The sequence below is a fragment of the Harmonia axyridis genome, chromosome 6 (genome assembly GCF_914767665.1).
Source record: "Harmonia axyridis chromosome 6, icHarAxyr1.1, whole genome shotgun sequence".
NCBI classification, from domain to species: Eukaryota; Metazoa; Arthropoda; class Insecta; order Coleoptera; family Coccinellidae; genus Harmonia; species Harmonia axyridis.
Window position 1 is genome coordinate 27,471,050 of NC_059506.1, and position 22,740 is coordinate 27,493,789.

At 35.2% G+C, this 22,740-nt stretch overlaps 1 protein-coding gene across 2 annotated transcripts in view; it reads right to left on the bottom strand.

Annotated features, from left to right (window-relative positions):
• LOC123683265 (sialin) overlaps positions 1–22,046 on the bottom strand; it is a 28,246-nt gene extending 6,200 nt beyond the window's left edge. Inside the window, exons 1-3 of one of the 2 annotated variants that reach the window (XM_045622189.1) lie at positions 21,821–22,046; positions 9,006–9,109; positions 4,252–5,145 (exon numbers count right to left, since the gene is read on the bottom strand). In XM_045622189.1, coding sequence (XP_045478145.1) covers positions 4,252–5,145; positions 9,006–9,024 — 913 coding nt within the window. In that variant the 5' untranslated portion in view covers positions 9,025–9,109; positions 21,821–22,046. Of the gene's footprint in view, positions 1–4,251; positions 5,148–9,005; positions 9,116–21,820 lie in introns of those variants that run through there. The other variant, XM_045622190.1, reaches the window with a different exon arrangement.
• Between the last annotated feature and the right edge of the window lie 694 nt (positions 22,047–22,740).

Genomic DNA, 22,740 nt, shown 5'->3' on the forward strand with positions numbered 1-22,740 from the left:
CTTTGTCGGCCAACCCAAAATTTCTACCAAACTTGAAATACGTTTCTACAAGATGGATAACTCTAAAAAAAAATTACTGTTTCAAAATTAATCAATTCGTTCTGGTGAGATTATTACTTGTTGAATGCAAATATTCATGTCAACACTTACCGAGAATCCCGACACATATCTCGCCGATAAATCAAATTCTAAAACTCAAATTGAACTAGTAATGCCTGAAATCTAAAACAAGGTACGTATCTTTCCTGAAGTCTCGTTCATCATTAAATTCTTTCAGAAAATTCTCTCTGTTTCTTCATCTAGATACGCGCATCCGTTGGCGCTTCACCGGCGGCCAGTAGCATACGATTAATTGACAAATTACCGCGTCTATGAAAATTCCAGTAGCGTAACATGAATTGAAGCATGCAAAATCGTTGCAACATCTTTCGAAGTGTCAAATTATATGAATAAATCGTTACAAATTTGTGGAATAAGCCTTGAATTGTCCTGTTGTACATTATATAGTATTTCAATAAAGTATAAATTAAATATTTGGGTGTTATTTTATTTCATAATATCTTTTGCGGCAGCTTGTAGCATATATTTATGCCATTTCTACTACGTATTTAACGATGTAGACATCGGGCTACTACGATCGGCCTATTATCCTGATAACTAGGCGAACACCTACTTTGACACTTCGATTTATTGTAGTTCGAAAAGCAAGCGGATAATGTTAATGATCCTGTTTTAATTGGGTTAAACTACGTTTCTAAAAGCAGTTTGTTTATTAGGATGGTGTGGGATATCGATTTGAAGCGAGGTTGTGATGTCAAACATTTGAACTACTTAGGGTTACGTATGATCATAATTGGTTTGTTATTTTCATTATTGATGTGTTTTCTGAAACGTTTGGAATTCGAGATTGATTATCTCAGGGCCGGTGCGAGCAATTTTGGCGCCTGAAGCAAAGAATTTTTTGGCGCCCCTGCTGAAAAAGTATCAATAAACAAACCCCTCTCCCAACAAAAAACATCACCTGCCCCGATGATAATTCGAAATTTTGGATTTCTCTAGCGTTTTTGCTAATCGTTTCTTTCTAAAGTAGTTTCCACTGGGTTTCTTTTTTTTCGGACTTTTTTTTAAATTCCTAGATTCCTTCGACGCCGATGAACAATGCGTAAGTAATATATCTGATTCTCACATTCACAAGACACTGCGTTCGATCGATGAAAGATTACCTATCACACCACAAGATACAAGGGGCGGTAAGACATGCAAAGCTTCGAAAACTAAATGGGATTAAAAACATTTGTTCCGCTGAAAACATTTAGCATTTATTAGTAACTAGTTTCGAATGCTGAATCGTAGGAATTCTCCATATGTTGAATATGTAAACAACTTCCACGTAATTCGAAGTGTTGTTTTTCGTCTTTGTGAAATACATTCCATCCCTCATTCAATTAGGATAATAGGCAATGCTGCTTATATTGGTTGGGTTGCCATGTGTTATTTATTGCGAACAGGCGGCTTAGTAAAGACGGTTTGGAGATTTTTCTTGCAGGGAATGTTGATGAACGCAGCAAAGCGGACCAACCTCATGTTGTTTTTAAGAATCAAGACTATATTTTTTCAGAAATATGAAAGAGCGGCCAAAAACTGGACTAAATTGCCGCCCCTCGAAAAGAGGCGCCTGAAAGAGTCACTTCACTCTTTATAATGAATCATTGCATTTTCCATTTATTAACAACAATTTCATATAGGCCTAACTCCGGAACCATTGAACAGATTTTGCCCATAAGCGAACTTAATCGAGATATTTGGACCCTGAAACTATCCTGAAAGTTTTGAGTTTCTAGCATAATCCGTTAAAGAATTATTGTGTATAGGCGGACATATGGACAGACAGAATCAATTTTGTCTTCAAATCATTCATCATTGAGTAGAACCCAATCGCATGAAACTAACTTGTAGCCATAAAGTTATTTAGCAGATTACAATAATAAAAAATTCATTCCAACAGTATTTCTATCTTGTATTATCATTTAAAGTTGTCAAGCTCTTAAAAATACACCCATTAGAACAAATGCAATTAATTGGTATTATGGTCCTTATAATTCCGAAAGTAACGATGTAGAGTCATCAAATTTGAAATATATCTTTGATGTGGCATTACCAAATAGAATAAATACAATTGATGGTCTTAAAATCCGGTATTATGGTTTTTATAACTGTACCATTCACCTGCAGTCAACTACGTTTATGATATCTCCATAATCATTCCGATGGTAATGAGGTGCCATCACTTTATTTTTCAATGATAATTATCGTCATTTTCGTGGAACGGGTTGACTTAAATAGCTTATTAAAACTGAGGACATCCTGTGGCAATAACCGATATCGTTTCAGCTTTATCAATCGATACAAGCTATCTCCCAGGATCATATTTATAATGAAGCGGAAAAAAGTGTCTTTATTGGCTATTATCAACATCCGAATGATATCTCCGAAATCTGCCATTTTGAAGTCAAGGTAGTTTGTTCCAATATCCGAAAAAAATTATTGAAATTTGAAAATGAAAAGTATCATTAATAAATCTCAAAAAATGATACACCTCATAGAAATAATTACCAATATGTATCTGTTGCCTGTAGACTTTCACCTGTGTGGTTTACTTGAATCTAAAGTTTACATTAGTAAACCAACTTCCCTGGTTAAATTTTATGACTTATCTTTTCAATCGCTTTTTAACATATAACCTATTTTAAGACACCTTGTAAATTACTCGTAGATGAACTATAGCATACTCCTTGTATGGGTAATTATTGCTTCGGTATATTATTTCCTACCATTCTTTGGAGATAATAGCTATGTGTAGTATAATCTATTAGGTGTACAACTTTGCTTCCGCCGTTTTGCAATAGATACATAACGCCATCGAATTATTGGTCGATTTGTGTCTGTATCATAAAGTTATTCTCGATTAAAAATGTCAGCTTACGAGCCAAATTCTCGTCATTTGCGGGAGGTTTTAATTTTCTGCTTCAATATAAAGAAATCTGCAGCTGAGACTCATCGAATGCTCTCAAATTCCTATAGTGAGGCCGCTATTAGTGGAAGAACGTGCCGAGAGTGGTTTAAACGATTCAATAACGGTAATTTTGACGTTGAAGACCAGCATGGTGGTGGAAGAGAGTATGTTTTCGAAAAAGCAGAATTGGAGGCAATACCTGATCAAGACTCGTGTCAAACGCAACAAGAATTGGCAGGACCATTGGGAGTGACGCAACAAGCCATTTCAAAACGCCTGAAGGTCATGGAAATGATTCAGAAACAAGGAAATTGAGTGCCGTACGAGTTGAAGCCGGGATATGTTAAACGGCGTTTGTTTGCTTGTAAACTGCTGCTTGCAAGGCGGAGACGAAAGAAAATTCTGAATAGTATTGTGATTGATGACGAGAAATGGGGATATCCCGTCCAAGCTCCCACGTCGACGTCCAATCCGCATATTCAAGGTTCCAAGGTCATGCTCAGTAGTTGGTGGGACCAGCTCGGCGTAATGTATAATGAGTTGTTTAAACCGAATGAAATAACCACAGGCGATCGTTATCGAACGCAATTAATGCGTTCGAGTCGAGCATTCAAAGACAAACGGCCGCAATACAAAGAGATACATGATGAAGTGATTTCACAGCATGACAATGTCGACCCCATGTTGTGAAAGTGGTTAAAACATACTTAGAAAATTTGAAACGGGAAGTCTCACCCTACCCGCAGTATTCTCCATACGTTGCTCCCTCTCGGACCATCACTTGTTTCAATCAATGACACACCGTTTGGCTGACCAGCACTTCCGATCTTATGAAGAAGTAAAAATTGGATCGATTTGTCGATCGCTGCAAAAGATGACCAGTTTTTTCAACTCGGAATTCGTACGCTGACCGAAATATGGAAGGAAGTAGTGGCCAGCGATGGACAATACTTTGAATCATAAATGTATAGCCAGTTTTCAACAATAAAGCCACGAATTTCGAAAAAAAAACGGCGGAAGCAAAGGAAGCAAAGTATTAACTCTGTGTTTATCGCCAAATTATATGTGATATCTCTTATAGGTTCCGATAAAGCAAATGAACGTATTTTTAGTTTTCGGAGTAATATTTTTATGAACAAATGATCAGATCAGGTTAGTTTCTCGTACATAGAAGAAATTTATAATGATATTCAAAACTTAATAATTAGGATACCATCACTCTACAACTAGAAACTCACCTATATAAGGCAGACTGGACAAGAACCCGTTCTTCTTGATGTCGAAATGAAGCACCCTCTCCATGTAAGAAGGCAGCTGGTTAGAGATGGTGAAGTAACCGAAAACAGACATCCCATGGGTGACAATGATCGCCCAGACAGGCAGCGAAGTCAACAACCTTCCCCAAGGCACAGTTGTCGGTTTCCTATTCTTATCACCATCCCCTTCTCTGATAGCAGTCTCAATCTCCAACCTCTCCTCCGGAGATATCCTCGGATGATCAGCAGGCGAATCGTAGATGACCAAGAACCACGTCACCGACCACAACAACCCAATCACGCCGGTGATGTAGAAAACAGCAGCCCAACCCATCCAGCTGATGATCAAACCACTCACCTGAAGAGTGATGGCTGCACCTAGAGCACTGGCCATCATGTTAGCTATAAACTTGGACCTCTCTAGAGGAGGTATCCACTTGGCAGCCATGGGCGGCATGGCCGGCCACGTGGCGCCCAGGAAGAAGCCCATCAGCACCCTGGTGAACAGAAGAAGATAGAAGTTGGTGTGGCACACCAAAGGTGTCAGGAGGGTGAGGATGCTGGCAGCCAGCATACCACCGCCGAAGACTCTGCGGGCGCCCACGACCTCGGCCAGCCTACCACCCGGCAACTCGGTGAGGACGTAGCCCCAGAAGAAGAGGCCGAGAACATCGTTCTTCTGTGATTCGGTCCAGTTGAACCGCTCTTCTGAGACCCTGGACTTGAGGACTGAGCTGTTGGCGGTCAGGTTGAGGGCAGTGCGGTTTGGTTCGATCATATCTACGATGGCGATGGTGACGTTGACGCGCAGCATATAGTTGAACATGAAGCCGAGGATGACCATAAGGTTGAGCACGAAGCGGCATGATAGGAACTCTGAAAGAAAATGTTCGTTAAGGAGAGTTACTTAAAAATGTTATCGAAGAAAAAGTTTGAGGACACGTCCCTCAAGGAGAAGCGCTAACCGTAGACACGTGTTTTGGGCTTTAGGTCCTTATCATTCGCTTGAGATAGAGAAATACAAAAAAAGATTAACTGCAAACAATAAAGCATGTGTAGATATAATCTCAGTATTAGTAGAGGAAATGTGAACAGTACATCATACATTTTAACGTATGATACAAGAACACAAATAAAAAACCTCAGCAGAAACTCTGTCTCCCTGTATAGGTGCAGTGACTTGTTTGTGTATTTGTTTACAGAATAAGATGACATATTTATATTGCAAGGTCTTCCTCGTTATTCAAACAAAATCTTCTCTATCCTTTATCTTCAACAACGGTTGACGAATTTATAATTAAATCTGAAAACGAAAAAAAAATACAGAAAGGAGTACTAAATATAAGTTTCCATTATATTGATTTGAAGTTAGCGACCCATTCTAAAAAATAATCTGAAACTGATTGGATAGCTTGAAAACCACTATGAAATTGGACAAGTATTCACCAAGTGGTCAATGGTTTCTTCTACACCACACTCACATAGAGGGCTTTCAATAGAATGGCATTTGAAGAACATACTATTGTAACGGCCATGACCAGCCTAAGTCGATTTAAAATACACCAAATTTTGCTGGGAAGATTGAAACCTAGAACTTTTTCTGCAGGATCAACGATTAGACTTCTGTTGAAGACATTACAAGAACTCCATTCCGATTGCCAAATTTCCTTCTGACTTTCATTAGATTGGAGGAAGGTATTAATCCATAAAGGCTTGCGTGACTTTAATCTGGCAGTTCTAGTATCTGGGAGGTAAGATACAATTAGAAATTAGATCTGGTAGAAATGAAATTGTTCCCAAGATTTCTTGACCTGTCTACAAATATGAGGCAGACCTATATGTAATAGCTCTGGTTACCAATATAAAGGTGTAGATCTAATACTTCCGCTGATAATTATCATAGAAACGTCAAGCTGCGCATCAACAGAACAACAGTATTCAGCAGCAGAAAAAACAAGGTCAAAGCCTTGCCAAGCCCATGAAGAATCAGCTAATTTTCCAAGGATATTTTTCTTCGACTTCAATTTGAAACGTGAATTTTCCAAGTGGACCTTGCAATTCAAAGAAGAATCAAGTTTAACTTCAAGATGAAAAAGTTTTGGAATGTGAAGATCTTCATGAGGCGTTAAAGAGGATCGTATTTTCCTTATCTGGATAGACTAACCGACAACAATGATTCATGATAAACCTTCTACTATCCTTGTGGACCTTATGTTATACGGCAATTTGTCCTTATTAATATTTTAAAGCGAAATATGAAGTTACCTTCATTTCAATGTTCGAGTTGGATGGCAATCAGAAATACACCGCACTTAAGAAGTGATAGTAAATACTATATAAGAAATCTGTGTTTTAGTAACGTGTTGATCGCCGCTAGAATTACTTCCAGCTCTATAATATTACAAAAAGAGGACATAAAACTGACTTATGTACATGCGTTACTCCCAATTGCTATTTGATCTGCATAAATAGAAACATTTTGGCTACTTGATAATTTTTATGTTTCATTTGTTATGTAATATTTGCTATTTGATGCTTCATAAATTAACAAATATTTGAATTTCACATTGTTCTCCTAGTATTACAACTGTGACTTAGGTAAACAATTAACAGTACCTAAGCTTCCAGAAGTGTCGATGACATAGTCTGTATAAAAACGTTAAATATTGAGCAGTACTATTTTAAGGATCCAATAAATTAATAAGCATAAAAAAAGCACATTTTTTTCTTCTATATCTACAATCAAGTGCTTAATCTGGCAGTGGACATCAGGAATCGATGTCAAGATGTAATATATTGATGTTTGACAGACCTTACTAATCATAGATGAGGGTTTCCAATTGGTCTAGAGAGGTTGTCCTGCATTCAAAAGAAGTTGCAAATTATAATTTCGAAAAGAAATTTGGCCAATCAAAAGTCCATATCTCAGACTTCAAGGTGAGTTTGAGAATCAAGTTATTCATTAGTTCAAACACCAACGACTTGAAAAATCTCCATAATTCAACAAACAACAAAGGGACTCAATAAGGAAGTATGGCAGGCCATCAAGATGATATAGTAATGAGATTTTTAAGACATAATACGGCTATCATGAAGTGTCAAATAAAGAGAAATGATGACGATCTATCATATGGCCTTTCAACCCAATGTGCATTATTCCAGATTCAATTCTATCTCCAGATGATGTTTTGTCGTTTCCTGCATCAATTCGAACAATGACGGCAATAGTCTGCGGTTAAAAGGTGCTCTAATCGTGAATCGTATGACAAAAGTCCAAAGGCTTGAATGTGATAAGACTATGCATAGTAACAGGCCTACTCCAAACTGTTGATCAGCAATTTGTAGTGATGGCTAGCAACAAAACTTGAAGCTGGTTGTCTGAAGTGGATATCTGATGCTATGTGGGCTTCAGTTGACTGTTGATCTTCGCTTTCCTCTTCTTCAGTCCACATACCTACACATTACTCATTGCAGTACAGTTAGGCATTCCTGAAGAGCTAGCCAAAATGTTGTTAAACAATGTTCACTTAAAGCCTTCCTAGCCAATGGAGGTCTTTGGTACTCTCAAACTGAAGGTGAAATTCATTTGATTCCTTTCAAAATAGGAATAAATCTTGTGTCTGCAACTTTATGAGAGTTATTCTGTTATCAAGTGAAAGATTAGCGTTATGTTTATGTTTCGCTATATTTATTCTTGCATATAATTACAAGAAATTAATGTGAACCTAAACGATGATCTGATTTTTTTCATTGAAACTTCCTGTTTTAGTATTCTCCGTTCTAGAATACTGCCTCAACCGACCTTGACATGCTTGAACCCTTCGATATAACGTCATTTTGTTTGTTGTGGTTCAAACTACTCCTTGTTCTATTTCCGCATATTTCAAAATGAAGACAATTTTTGTTATTATCACTATTTCCAAGGTTTTCGGTTCAGTATCACTATACAGTGTGGCACGAGGTATCAGAGTTTTCGGAACAAACATGCGTTCTTTCCAAAGAGGATGATGAAATAGCTGATGGAATTGCGTGCTTTGTTTCGTGTTCCATTTTAATTGATTTGAATATTTTATATCGTCGTTATGGTCGTCATACGATGAGCGGGCAAATTTTCGTAATACCCTTTTGGCTTCCGCTGATATGAGCTGATAATTAACATTTTTCTGCATAAATATTATATTCTCGGCGAATATGAATGATATATTATTTATGATTTTTTTTCTCCTTCTTTGTGTTTCTCTATTATCCGATATTATTATGCGTTGCTGTATTGTTATGCTTGGTTTCTTGCACCTAAAAATCTTTCCGCACATTCCACCAAAAAAATGTATCGTATACGAAAATGCCTACTTGGATTTCCACTTGCCACATTGTATATTCACGATTGATGCGAATGCCAAAGATGTCATTTTTTTATCAATGAATTTTGAAGATGTTTCATTATCAAAGAGAAATGAAATTCAAAATTGTATGGAAGGAAATTCAAGAAAGTATATATTTCTCTTTTATTTTCAGCGCTCTCACAAATTCTCACTGAACTCCTGTGAAAAATGTCACTCTCATTCATCATAAAACTATCCACCTATTCATTGAGCGCCATATGAATAAAGATATAAAAAAGGAAGAAAAAATTGAATAAAATTCTAAAAGACAATAAATATAAAAAAATTAACACAACAAAAGTAGTCATATTAAAATGCCCCACTTAAATAATTCGATTATAATATTTATTTTACCTTTTTTCTGTTCCGCCATCCTAATTTCTACGATGTGCTTTTATAATGGGTGTTAAAATTGTGTATCAATGACGACTTCAGGCCAGTTGGGAATGCATGGTTAACTGAAAATAAGAATTTCATTAAAACGAGATTCATCATTACAAAATTATTAAGGTTCTTCAGTTTCAGCTCATTACATCAACTATTTTTTCCAAAACGGGAATTTTTACGGCCCAAGGATGTAACCTGAGGAATCCCCGTTGATGAGGTAAGATTTATTTCGCTTAATTGGTATATATTGGAATGGAATGAGATGATGATCGTTTGATTGAAGAAAAACATGTTTGGATGACAATGATCAACAAAAATATTCCAAAAATTAAACACGTTAGAATCTAACGGAATTTTTAAGACTGTAGTATTTACATTGTTGGCTAATGATACATCATTTAACTACTAATGATCTACTTCTTAACATACCTAAACGCAAAAAGTGGAAATATAGATTCTATCGATTTGATTCTTAAGATTGTTATATCATGCGAAACCAGATGACAATGACCTTAAACATATGTTGATGGTGACATGTGGAAGTTGATCTTTCAAAAGAGGTTGATTGAGTTACGAAAATCCAGGTGTAGTGCGAAAACCTGTCTGGAAGCCGAAAAAGTTGAATTGGTACGGAAACTTCTTGTTTAAAATCCTGTTTACAGGTTCAAACTATTTGCACCTGATAAGAAGAATGTAATGAGTCTTTACATTCACTTCATTTATTGTTTTGGTTGAAAAGCACATATAAGTGCTTGAATTATTTAGAGTTGAAAATGATTCAAGTCGATAAGAAGAAAAACACCAAGGTATAAATTCGTTTGAAAAAAGTTGTAATAAAAACACTGACTTGGTTGATGGATCTTCTGAGTACTCGTTCATTCATGATCTTATCATTCTAAAGAAATAAAAGAACTGTTTTCATTTTATACCACGATAAATTATGTTTTTTTTTAAGAGCTTAATATATATGCAAAGTGATTGTTATCATATTATGCCTAATGTTTATCAATTTATGTATGGATTTGAGGTTAATGAAAAGTAATCTCTAAAATTGTTTGTTTTTCAAGCATTTTTTTCGGCACTAATACCTACGATGTAAGTCACGTAGAATAGATAGGTAACATTTATAAATAGATTTGTGGGTATTTCGAAACGTTCCAAAAAAAATTATGAAAATCAGGAAGTTATAAGGTGTGTGAATAAGTCTTTCCCGTTTTTTTTCAAATTTTGAGCCTTTATTGTGAAAAAAAATGGTTACAAATGAATTATTGAAAGTATTGGCCATCGCTAGCTACAACTTTTCCCCATCTTTCTGGCAACATACGAATCCCGTTGCGAAAAAATTCGACCGGTTTGGCCTCTATCCAGTCATCCACCCATTTTTTGGCTTCCTCGTAGGAATGGAAGTGCTGGTCAGCCAGGCCATGCGTCATCGATCTGAAGAGATGGTAATCAGACGGAGCAATGTCTGGACTATACGGCGGGTGGGGTAGGACTTCCCATTTGAGCGTTTCTAAGTATGTTTTCACCGGCTGTGCAACATGTGGGCGAGCATTGTCATGTTGCAAAATAACTTTGTCGTGCCTGTCGGAGTATTGTGGCCGTTTTTCTCGCAGTGCGCGGCTCAAACGCATCAATTGTCGTCGATAGACCTCGCCTGTGATCGTTTCATTCGGTTTCAGAAGCTCATAGTAAACCACACCTAGCTGGTCCCACCATATACAGAGCATGAGCTTGGCGCCATGAATATTTGGCTTGGCCGTCGATGATGATGCATGGCTGGGTAGTCCCCATGATTTTCTTCGCTTCTGATTATCGTAACGGATCCACTTTTCATCGCCAGTCACGATACCACGCAGAAAACCCTTTCTTTTATGTCGCTGAAGCAGCTGTTCGCAAGTGAAAAAACGCCGTTCGACGTCTCTCAGCTTCAGTTCGTACGGCACCCAATTTCCTTGCTTTTGGATCATTCCCATGGCTTTCAAACGCTTGGAAATGGTTGTTCGGTCAACTCCCAATGCTTCAGTAAGTTCTTCTTGCGTTTGACACGAATCTTCATCAAGCAAAGTCGCCAATTCTTGATCTTCAAAGATTTGCGGCCGCTCGGAACGCTCCTTGTCTTCCACGTCGAAATCGCCACTTTTGAAGCGTCGAAACCATCCGCGAACACTTGAATCATCGACACAACCTTCTCCATAAGCTTCCTGAAGCAACCGATGCGCCTCGGTAGCAGATTTCTTCAAATTGAACCAATAAAGTGAAACTTTCCGCAAATGACGTCGACTCGGCTCAAATTTCGACATTTTCACGATTTCAAAAATTTATGATGCGAAAAAATTTCAACTAATGTGTTAGTGTGGAATTGTTGACAGATGAATAAGCTTTGATTATGACATATGTAACCATTAAATACTCGCACAGTTTTGGTGGCACCATCTCTTACAAAAAACGGGAAAGACTTATTCACACACCTGATATTTTTAGAATTTAGAAATTAGGAAAAACGATTGTAGATGATTTTGATAAAGTTATAGTCAGCGAACTAGAGAAAATATCTCTATAACACTCAAAAATATTCGAATAGAAAGGAAAGGACAAAGATCTATAATTTCTTACCAACCCTAAAATTAATATAGTTTTTTTGTACATGTTTGAAATTGTTGGTTTTTTATTAATTAATGAATATTCACCCTATGTTGTTATTAAAATTTTTCAAAGAGATACCTTGAATTTTTTCATCTCCCAATATAAATTTTTTCATTCTGCATAATTGACTTTTGTAAAACCGGCAAATTGGCTATCATCGGCTTTTTTAAAATATTTTACTTGGTTTTACTAAGATTGTTTGACATTGTTATTAGGTATACATTCACTTGCAAAATGTCTGGTTATTCAGTTTTTTCGATATTTTACTGAGAATTTCTAAAATTCTAATGACGTGATCAACATGAAAATGTGCATGGAGCTTAAAATTGTTGTTTTACATCTAAATTCAGGATTTCATATCGATAAATTACCTAGTTCTGAAATTATCAGGAAAACAAAAATTCGATTGGCATACGGAACTCAACAACACCCTAAAAGGGATTGTTTGGGTTCCCCCTTAGTTCTGCCCCTGCCTATTCAATTTTCCTTGCAAACTCTCCAACATATTTCAACGTTTCCGCCGTTATAAAAGGTAGAAAGGTTTTCGAGGTCTCATAAATTTGAAAATACACCTACAAATCAATGTTATGTTTAAGACGCATTCTTTTCAAAATTATTATTTCCAAGAATGAAGACGCCTTGGCGCCCAACTCGCTTAAAAAACCTGTTTCAGAACACCTTTCTTAATTCACGAACAAAATTACTATAGGTACATTTCACATTTCACTGAACAAAAGAATAACATGTAATTATGGAAAATGAGGCAATCACTGAAGTTGAGATATTTTGAGCATTCGTAAAATTGGTATTTTGGTCCCCAAGTGCGCAATTGGCGCATAAATCAGCGTGCGCTTCCAACAGTATGTCAGTGTTTTCCGTATTTTTTTTTTTAGATATTTTGCTTGAGTTTACTATGATTCTCATATTTTAATCCTTGAAAATTTGAAGAGAGCTTATGCAATTTTGTTTCGATATTTTCAATAATTCTGATTAAACGATCTTCACGAAATTTCGCACGATGCTTGTAATTATTCAAATGCAAATTTTCATCTCGATGGAATACGCAGTTTTGAAGTTAACAAGAAGAAGTAGCAATGTAAGAACGCTATACAAACTCTTCATTTTTTCCTCTCCCAATATCTCGAAGAACGTGAAAAAAAGTTTTATATTAATCAGTCTAAGACTACAACTAAAAAATGTCAGAAATGCAGTAGCTCATTTTCAAACAATTACTAAACCAGTAACTCTTCATGATGAATGAAATCCAAAGTTTACAAATGTGTCAGCTTCTTGACTTTATCTTTACCGTTCAGAAAGCTCACTACGATAAGAGACATTCGTCTTAAATCTTCTAAGAAACGTATATTTGATCAATTAGATCCTCACCTTGACAGTTTAAGTGCTATGTTAACTACTTAGCTTACAGCCACCAACCTTCTCGATCCGTAATTGAATAAATTTATTCAATAAGGTGCGTTCAATGGAACTCAATGCTAATTTCACGCAAAGATTTATTGTTTCCCTAACAATCAAACAGTTGAAAGTGTTGCATTCAAAATATCTATTGTTTTTCGAAATTGATTGTACCTACCGATTTCTAAAATATGTATTACACAATAACAAATCCAATCATCAAAAAAAATTTAAGTCACTTTCAGAAATATAACCGTTAGAAATTTCGTTTTCCTAATAATATCAATAGTTACTATAAATCCGATGAAGATAAAATTTTGCATTCAGATGTAGAATAACAATTCCGAGCTAACAAGGGAATATACCGAAGTCGAGAACAATAATACTATAGTATATTTAATAAAGCCATGGCATGACGTCACTGATGACGTGTTCCGGGCGCCACCATAAAAATTAATACAAAACTACTAATTCTGAGTATGTATATTCATAATAAGACGTGCTTTTGGGTGTTTTCGATTCAATTTTCGTGTGCTTTATTTCATTCACTGCATAATAATTTGAATGAATCGTAATTAATCATCCAGAGTACAATAAAACGTTTGGAATATAATCTCAAAAATTGTTTTTCCGGCCTTAAAAGGATTGCTTTTACCGTATGGCAACAGTATTTTACATTGATCGCTGACCTCATGCCATTGGTAAAATAAATTAACTATAAAAACATTATACTTATAAGAGAATTCATCGTACAGAATAACAGGAAATTCACCTATTGATTTAAATCTTGTAAAAAATTAGTATGGTTGAATTAGGATTAAAATATTGAAATGAGTTTTGCTTTTTTGCATGCTGAGCAAATATTTTTTTTACGGTGTCACGAATTATTTTTATGAAAGAGAATCCTGAATATAGTAAACTCTTAAGATGAATTTGCTTCTTCACCTCATTAGCACCTTAACGCAAATTTACTTAATTGTTAGAAGCGTTTTGTTCGTTAACTATTGTATATTACCGGTCAGTGAACTTCAGCATAATAACTAACCAATATTCAGCATCCATAAATTTGTTACGTACTTCTTAGACACAATAAAAAAAATGTATAAGTAGATATTTTTCAGTCGTCCATAGCCAACAAGATCATATTTTAAGAATTCACTAACCATAAGATCCAGTTTTATATGACATTTGAACTAAAAACGAGTTGCCAGTTGCTATCCATGAATTCAAAGGATAAAAAATAAATTAAAAGAAGATTCCAAAAAAATGGAATTTCCGATCGTCTGATAGCGATTTCAGATTTAAAAATACCACATCCGTGTAAAGTGTGGGAACATAATTAACCTGAGTTCCGTCTTAGGCCGCACCTACATTAGGTCCGCATTTCTCCCGATCCGATCCGATCCGACGTTGTCCGATGGTCGGACGACGTCGGAAGAAAAACAAACACCTTTATCTTAAGAGTCTGTTTACACCACACTGCTTGGGAAGCAGAGGGGTCGCAACGTGAAGGGGCAAGAGCGGGTGGGCGTCGACTTTCGAGGTAAAAATATCGTGAACGTATTAGGCCCTCAGCCCAGATAGAATGAATTTGTAACGCATTGGGATGATCTCGTTTCTTTCTCGTGTTCTACTAGTGCGTTCTCGTGTTCTACTAGTGCGTGTCGGAATTTGCGGCCGCATTTTTGACATTTTGATGAAATGAGAAATGAAATGATTGTCAAATGGTCACCTATGATTATGGTGGTAAAGACGGTTTCTTTATAATAAGAGCTAAGAGTTGAGAAATACGAACTCTTTTTTAGGTTCCGAAAAAGACTCTCTACTTTCCATAATTACTTGATATCGAATTGAGAATCCAAATACGCTTTGATATAACATTATCCTCATTTCTTGAATTGTAAAAATCCTTATGAATTAAATGGCGTGAATTTTGAAATATCTAATCCAAAATTTCATTGAGAATGTTGATGAACTCATTTCATAAATATCTACAGTTTTGAGGAATAGTACTTTGTTATAATAATAAAAAAAAATCAGCTTGGTTCATAATGATATATTTCAAATTGCCTTTTTTTTTCTTCAATTTTTGATTATCCTGAAGATCTAGTTTGTATTGGGGATCCCTAATAAAATTTTTCTTCGAAAAACTCTTCATCGATGTTGACTTCGATAAATAAAAAGTCCTTCAAAGTCCATACGACAAAGGCATTTTTCTCTTTCAGCTATATTCAATTGTCCCTGAACTTGAAAATAATACTTATGACTTTGTTTTAATCGATATTTCTAATCATCATTTTTTCCAAATATGTGGTTTGTTTCCTTTCAATAGCGTCCTTCATCATATTATTTCTTGCTGAAAACAGGCATTTGATTTCAATTGAATGATTATTTTTTTCAACAACGCCATCTGAAGAAGCACCTAGAAAAGGCCATTTTTTATTAATAAAAATTCCACTGTTTGTGATTTTCGAGCACAATTCGTTCTCTAATAGATGCTTCGCACGATCTTCATTATTTTTCCCGAATCTATAGCTTTTGCAGAAAAATGTTTTTATAAAATGCTTTCAACTGTTGAGCAACAACTTGTCAAAGGAGGCATTTTACATATTTTCCCAAATATTGAAGCCGTCAACAATTTCCTCCTCTACTGATGCCAATCAGCAGAATCAGTTTGAAGCCGTGTTTTCAGCTCAATTTCTTTATAAGCTTCATCTGTTCTGATAAAACCCCTCAAGAATTCAGCCCTATATTATTGGAATGTTTCCTCATCTATGTCTGGTTTTTCACAATTTTCTCAATAATTATCTGACCCTGCAGAGAACTGTAGTTTATCACATTCTTCACCGGCCCTAGAATACTACGTGCTTTCGAGAGTTCTCGTAATTTGTTACAGTAGTACCTCAGTAAATGATTGGTACATTCTATTTTCTGAACTATACAAGGTGGGCAAATTTCGATGTTTTAGCACTTCAACCAGAGGATAAAGACAAAATCTGATACCCCATTCTAGTTCTCTTTTTCTGGGAAACTAACAAGAGTAGTAGGTATTCATTTTTGGCTAACTTCTTTTGTTTTCGAGTTATAGGCGAAAATTTGAAAAATGGCGATATCGGAAAACATTGATATCTACGCGAATACTGATGATAGAGCTCTGAAATAAAAACAACATACTTCTTTACGTAAAATCCAGTGGCCTGCTCGTCTTTTCAAAATGGTTTTTAATTATGAAAATATGACCCAAAGTTATGTTTTTTCAAATGGGAACACTAGATTTCTATGCTATTTTTTGAAAGCTCAATCTTTCCTGATTTCAAAAATATATAACATCGTATGGTATCGTATCAATATAAATAATGGAAAATGGTCCAATATCTTTTTCCATAAAATAAAAAGGTTTTGTACCATCTAAGAGTCTCAATATTTCTATGGTTTCAACTGTTGATGAACACAGAAAAATTGAGCTTCTTATAACAAGAGAAGTATTAAGAATTTTTTTTTAACAACTACTGTCCCCATCGGCAATCATTTTGCTGTATCAATTTGTACATAGGTAAACTGGAACAAAATCCTTCAGCTTCTATGGCTGTCGAAGATGAATTTCAATTTTCATAGCGTGTTACATACTTCATTGTGTACTCTTTCATTTTGAAATTATTATAGTTATGATCATTGTAAAAAATTGTCTTTCTTTATACAGTGAAAATGAAAAACAAGGGACATTCATACCATTTCGAAATTCTACACATAATGCGTACGAAAACTAATTTCGACTGAAACCCTATTTTTATTTCCTTCACCAAACGCATATTAGATAAATTTTATTCAAAAATAACGGAGTGACTGGAATGTTCTTTTAGAGAAATTGCTGAATATAAACAATTCGGAATGTATCCAAAGATATTTCCCTGCATATTCAATTCAATACACATAAACAAAATTATAAGGAGAACTGCACAGGACAAATAGATATGAAAACTTCTAGTAATACCTCAACCCCAAATTGAGAATACCATTCTAGGAATTTCAGTTTGAAAATGGTTATTTCAATGTCGGGTATATTCTTCATTTCTACATAAAATCAATGAGTAAGTAGAAATATACGTATAGGTACAAAAATAGACCATTTTAAATTTTTACTCCTAAATGCCTTCCTTCAGGTACCTATGCAATGATGAACCTACCTAGAAACTGTCAAATTGTCCAGCAATGAAATAATACGGTACACAAAAGAGTACCGAATAACCTTTATTTACAACTGATGTTTATCTGATGTGACAATGAAATCTTGAAATAACTCTAATAAATTTACACGAAATCACTTCTTGTTAACTTTTAAAGTATTATCCTCAAGCAGTAGCACAATACCGAATCTTAGATAGGTTCTGAACTACCCAAATTTTGTATTATATGAAATGTGTTAAAAACTAGGTAATTTGCCAGCCATCATTACATCCGAATCGATTTTTTCAATAACAGATATCTACTTTTTCTCAAACTTACGAAACCTTCGGTCCGAAGTAATTAATTGACTATTGCATCCAATCCAAAACCTTCCATGAGGAATACATTTTTTCAATCGAGAAAGTAACATGAAAATCAGACATATGGCTTTAAAGATAATCAATGCTGGAATAGGAACTTGCAGGTTTAAGCGACAAAATATTTTTTTTTGTTCGTAACGAGTAATTCAGGTTTTCAAGAATATATTTCCTAAAAGACGGTCCTGATAGCTACAAACCACGCCCCTCAGGGAGGAGCAACGATTTTTAGTTCACAATTCTGGCACTTGAAACAGATTTACAACGTCACATAGAATTTTGAGTAACTATGATGTAATATATTTCTTATTGGTATCATTGGAAAGAAGAAAAAATAGGCTATGACCATGTTGTATTAGATTTTCGAATTTAGGTCAACTGAAGCGACAATAAATTAAACAAAATTGGTATTGAAAATCGTTCTTTCTACCTCAATAAAACAATTAATTTGCAACTTAAAGTGAAATTATTACCTAACGAACATACAAGGGATAAAGACCTTCCAATATTGTTTTGAATCATCTCGATAGCGTTTACCGTTTCTGAGAAAATCAAGACCGAATTAGTTAAGAAAACGCCTGAATTTGCGCCGTGTGAACGGACTCTTAATGTTAGTGCCTACAATTGAAACGAAGCTTCCGAATTCTCGATTCCCGACGACTCACGACACTATCCGATTTCAATTGTAGGCACTTACATTAAGATAAAGGTGTTTGGTTTTCTTCCGACGTCGTCCGACCATCGGACAACGTCGGATCGGATCGGATCGGGAGAAATGCGGACCGAATGTAGGTGCGGCCTTATTAAATAATTAATCTCTTATGGTAGCAATAACAAAAAATTTACATACTCGTTATTTGTCGTTTCCGTTATTATAAAGAAATATGTAACGTCGATCACGAGTTTTAATTTCCATTATTAGATTTTCCCATTGGTTTGTATATCGATATTTCCCTTTATTGACAAAAATTTACAGTCATTGACTTTATTGGCATGAAATTTTCAAGATTGTTAAAATTGAAATTATTAACAGAAATAAGAATGGGCCTGTGGTTTGATATATTCAATCATCCCACTTGATAAGAAAATTACCACAAAATTTATATCAATATAGGAAAACCCGAACAATTGATTCCTACCAAATCATATTACATCAAACAACTGAAAGCGAACATTTGAAATTTGTGAAAAACTGGATCCGTCTTTGTAGTTACTGTAATATCAGATTTCAATTCGATTTTCTCCTAGAATTTTTAATGATTCTAATGAACACGAAATTTTTTAGGATGCCGACAAACTTTGTCATATATGAAAGGTCTTTCATTAAATAAACAGATAAACAGAAAAGTGCAAATTTTGAGATGTAACTTATAAGGCCAATTGAAAAGTCCCCGGTCTGATGCAGAGATTGCGTTGCTAGTATCAAATCCATATGATTTTTAGTTGGTACCAACCTCCAAACGATACGTGTCAAAATTTGACACCAGTCCGACCATTAGTTTGTGAGATATTGCGTCGTGAGTGTAGCTACTTTTGTTATTTGAAGGAAGAAAAAGAATTTCTTGTGCTGATAACATATTGCTTTTTGAAGGGAAAAAATACAGTTGAAGCAAAATCTTGGCTTGATGAAGAGTTTTCGGGGTCTGCACCAGGAAAATCAACCATCACTGATTGGTATGCTAAGTTTAAACGTGGTGAAATGAGCACCGAAGACGGCGAACGCAGTGGATGCCCAAAAGAGGCCGACACCGACGAAAAAATCAAAAACGTTCACAAAATAATTTTGAATGACCGTAAAGTGAAGTTGATCGAGATAGCAGACATTGTGAAGATATCATCTGAACGTGTACATATCATTCGTGAATATTTGTACATGAGAAAGCTGTGTGCCGCGCGAGCTCACAATCGATCGAAAGCAACAACGTGTTAAAGATTCTGAGGAATGTTTGAAGCTGTTTAAGTGCAATAAACCTGAATTTTTGCGTCGATATGTGACAATGGATGAAACATGGCTCCATCATTTCACTCCGTAGTCCATCGACAGTCAGCTGAGTGAATTGCAGACGATGAACCGAATCCAAAACGAGGACACAGCAGTCAGCTGGCAAGGTTATGGCAGCAGTATTCTGCGATGCGCAAGGTATAAAATTCATTGATTACCTCCAAAAGGGCCAGACTATCAACAGCGATTATTATATAGCGTTATTGGATTATTCAAAGTATGAAATCGTTAAAACTCATTTGAAGAAAAAAAGGGTGCTGTTTCATCAAGACAATGCGCCGTGTCACAAATCAATGAAAACAATGGCAAAATTGCATGAATTGCACTTCGAATTGCTTCTGCATCCACCGTATTCGCCAGATCTGGCCCCCAGCGACTTTTTCCTGTTCTCAGACTTCAAAAGAAATGCTCACTGGGAAGAAATATAGCGCCAATGAAGAAGTAATCGCCAAAACTGAGGCCTATTTTGAAGCGAAAGACAAATCGTACTCCAAAAATGGTATCGAAAAGTTGGAAGATCGCTATAATCGCTATATCGCCCTCGAAGGCAACTATGTTGAATAATAAAATCGAATTTTGCCAAAAAAAATGTTTTTTACTATGGTAGACCGAGGACTTTTCAATTGGCCTGTTAGTGTTCAAAATAAAATTAAAATTTGTGAAATTTTTGTGAATTTTCTTTACTTGTTTCTTTGCAGTTGAAAGGGAAATGAATCGAATTTTTCACACAAATAATACGTAACGGGTATGGTTATTTTTGATCTGAGACGCCACATGCATTTAGAAGTCCACGGGACTAAGGATTATTTTCAGACGTCTCATTCTAAAATAAAATATTATCCTAAAATATTTGTCGGATTTAGAAGCGAACGTTTATAGACAAAATTCGATCATTTTATACATAAGTTGCAACAATTTTCACACGAAAATTTCAGACACAAAAGAGCCAAAAAAAAAACTTTTTTTTTTGTTACATGATTCTATAATATTTAAAAAAATTGTTTCAATTATTATATCAATTTCAAGTCCGGAAAATGCATGTTGAATGAATACCATTCGGAAGTAGAGGCTCGTTTAAATCACCATAATATATTTAAAAATTTCCGGAAATAGTTCAACTTCCGACTTCTTATCATATTCATAGATTTTTCTCCGAAAAACAAAACCAGCTTAATATTTTCACAGTCAGTAATGTGTATAATGAAACTACATATATCAAAATAATAGATTTCAAACCTCAAAAAATGTATTCCTAATAAGTATATCTCACAAAAAGTCAAATATCTACTTGATTAAATTATCATCGATTTAAATATTTAGGAAATAGAGTTAACTTCCGTTTCCTCGTAAATATGCATAAATTAAGGAAGTAAAAGAGACTGGATACGTATTCAGTAAGTCTTCATCAGTATTCAATGTTGGCGCAAAACGTTTTCAAATAGAAACTAATTTGATAATCGCATCACTATCTTTGACCGAAAATTATCTTCATAATTTGAATACATATGTTTTTAAAGTATGGTTTTACTTTATGAGTAACCTATTCCATATAAGAAGAAAAAATTAACCAAACAATTTGATCTGATGAATATTTTTCCACGAAAAAAATTAATATATGTATTTTTAATTATTCCAAAGTTAATGCAAATTTAAGAAACATGAAAAATGGATGAAAACTGATGCCGCCTTTGTAATACTAATTAGTATTAACAGTAAGCACAGAAGAAACAATTTGTAATACAGTCAATTTGGCATATATTATATTCAATTTATGAGCAACATTCAACGACATTTACAAAAACCTCAATGCACAATATAATAGATTCGAAAAATTTTCAAATATAAAAGAAGCATCGTTACACGAAAAAAAAAAGAAGAAAATTTGTTAGAGTTGATGAAATTTAAGGCATGCTAATTCTATACATATTCGAATTAGTGATTGGAATTTCCAACAACAAAAAAATTAATTCGAATGCAATTCTTTTAATTTCAAACATGTTCCGAAAAATAAATTCAGTATAAATTCTACGGAACACTCCACGCTCCTTATTCATTTCCTTTTTTCCGTTCGAGGCCATCGCAGCTGCTGGACGTTTTCCAAAAAACGCCCAAGCGACCACCTGATGCCGTCGAAAATGAAAATGCACGAATCGCGCATCGCCAAAAAAAAAAAATCTCACCTGAAAATAACACTCTGATGCGTTCTAACTATCCCACAGCGTTTCTCACACAAAAACGGTTACAAATCAAAACTGCACCTCTCCACAGGAAGTTTCATTCATGCATGTGCGGATCAAAAATCGGTTTAGCAGTGTCGGAGTTGTTGTTGTAACGAAGCCGTCTGAGCAAACACTGAAATAATCGGCAAGAAATACCCGGCTTTTACCCATTCAGTTTCGAATCATCGGATGGCGAATTTCAAATGATTAACAGTTGCTGGCGCTGGCGCGTCACGAGGAGGACGAGCCCCCTGCGTCGGTACAGTGGCGTGCCGAAACGCAACGGAGATATCTGAAAGTGAAAATGCCGAAATCGCGAAATACGATGTGGTCTAGATTTTGGTTCAGTAACTTTGGCGTAGGATAGAACGACTATTTTCATGAAAAAAAGTTCATATAAACATGTGTCCTAACAAGCTTCGTTTTAGAGATAAAGTTTGAATGATCAATAAGTTTTTTACTTATAACTCTAGTATTATTACATTCATTGTTTTAATTTTTAGGTATTGAGGTCTAGGTTATGATATGTTTCGAATTGGGTAAGTGTCTCCTGCCGAAATTATCCAGCGGAGTAGATATAGGGGTGCGATGATCCTTTTCCTATTGAAAATCTACACCACTGTCTTTTTTTCGAAAAGTTATTTCATTTCTGAAATCAACAAGGTCTTACCAAAAAAAAAGGTCTCTTGAATTATTTTCACAGAATGCAGCATTTTCGAGATAATCGAGTACCCAGTGTACACCATCCACAAAAATCTACAGAAAAATTTCCCCTTAGTGATGAATAAAAGTACAAAAATTGACGTGGTGTATTATAACACTTTCGGACGCATTCAAATGAACATTTTAGAAAAAACATTCTCAGACACTTGTATCTGATG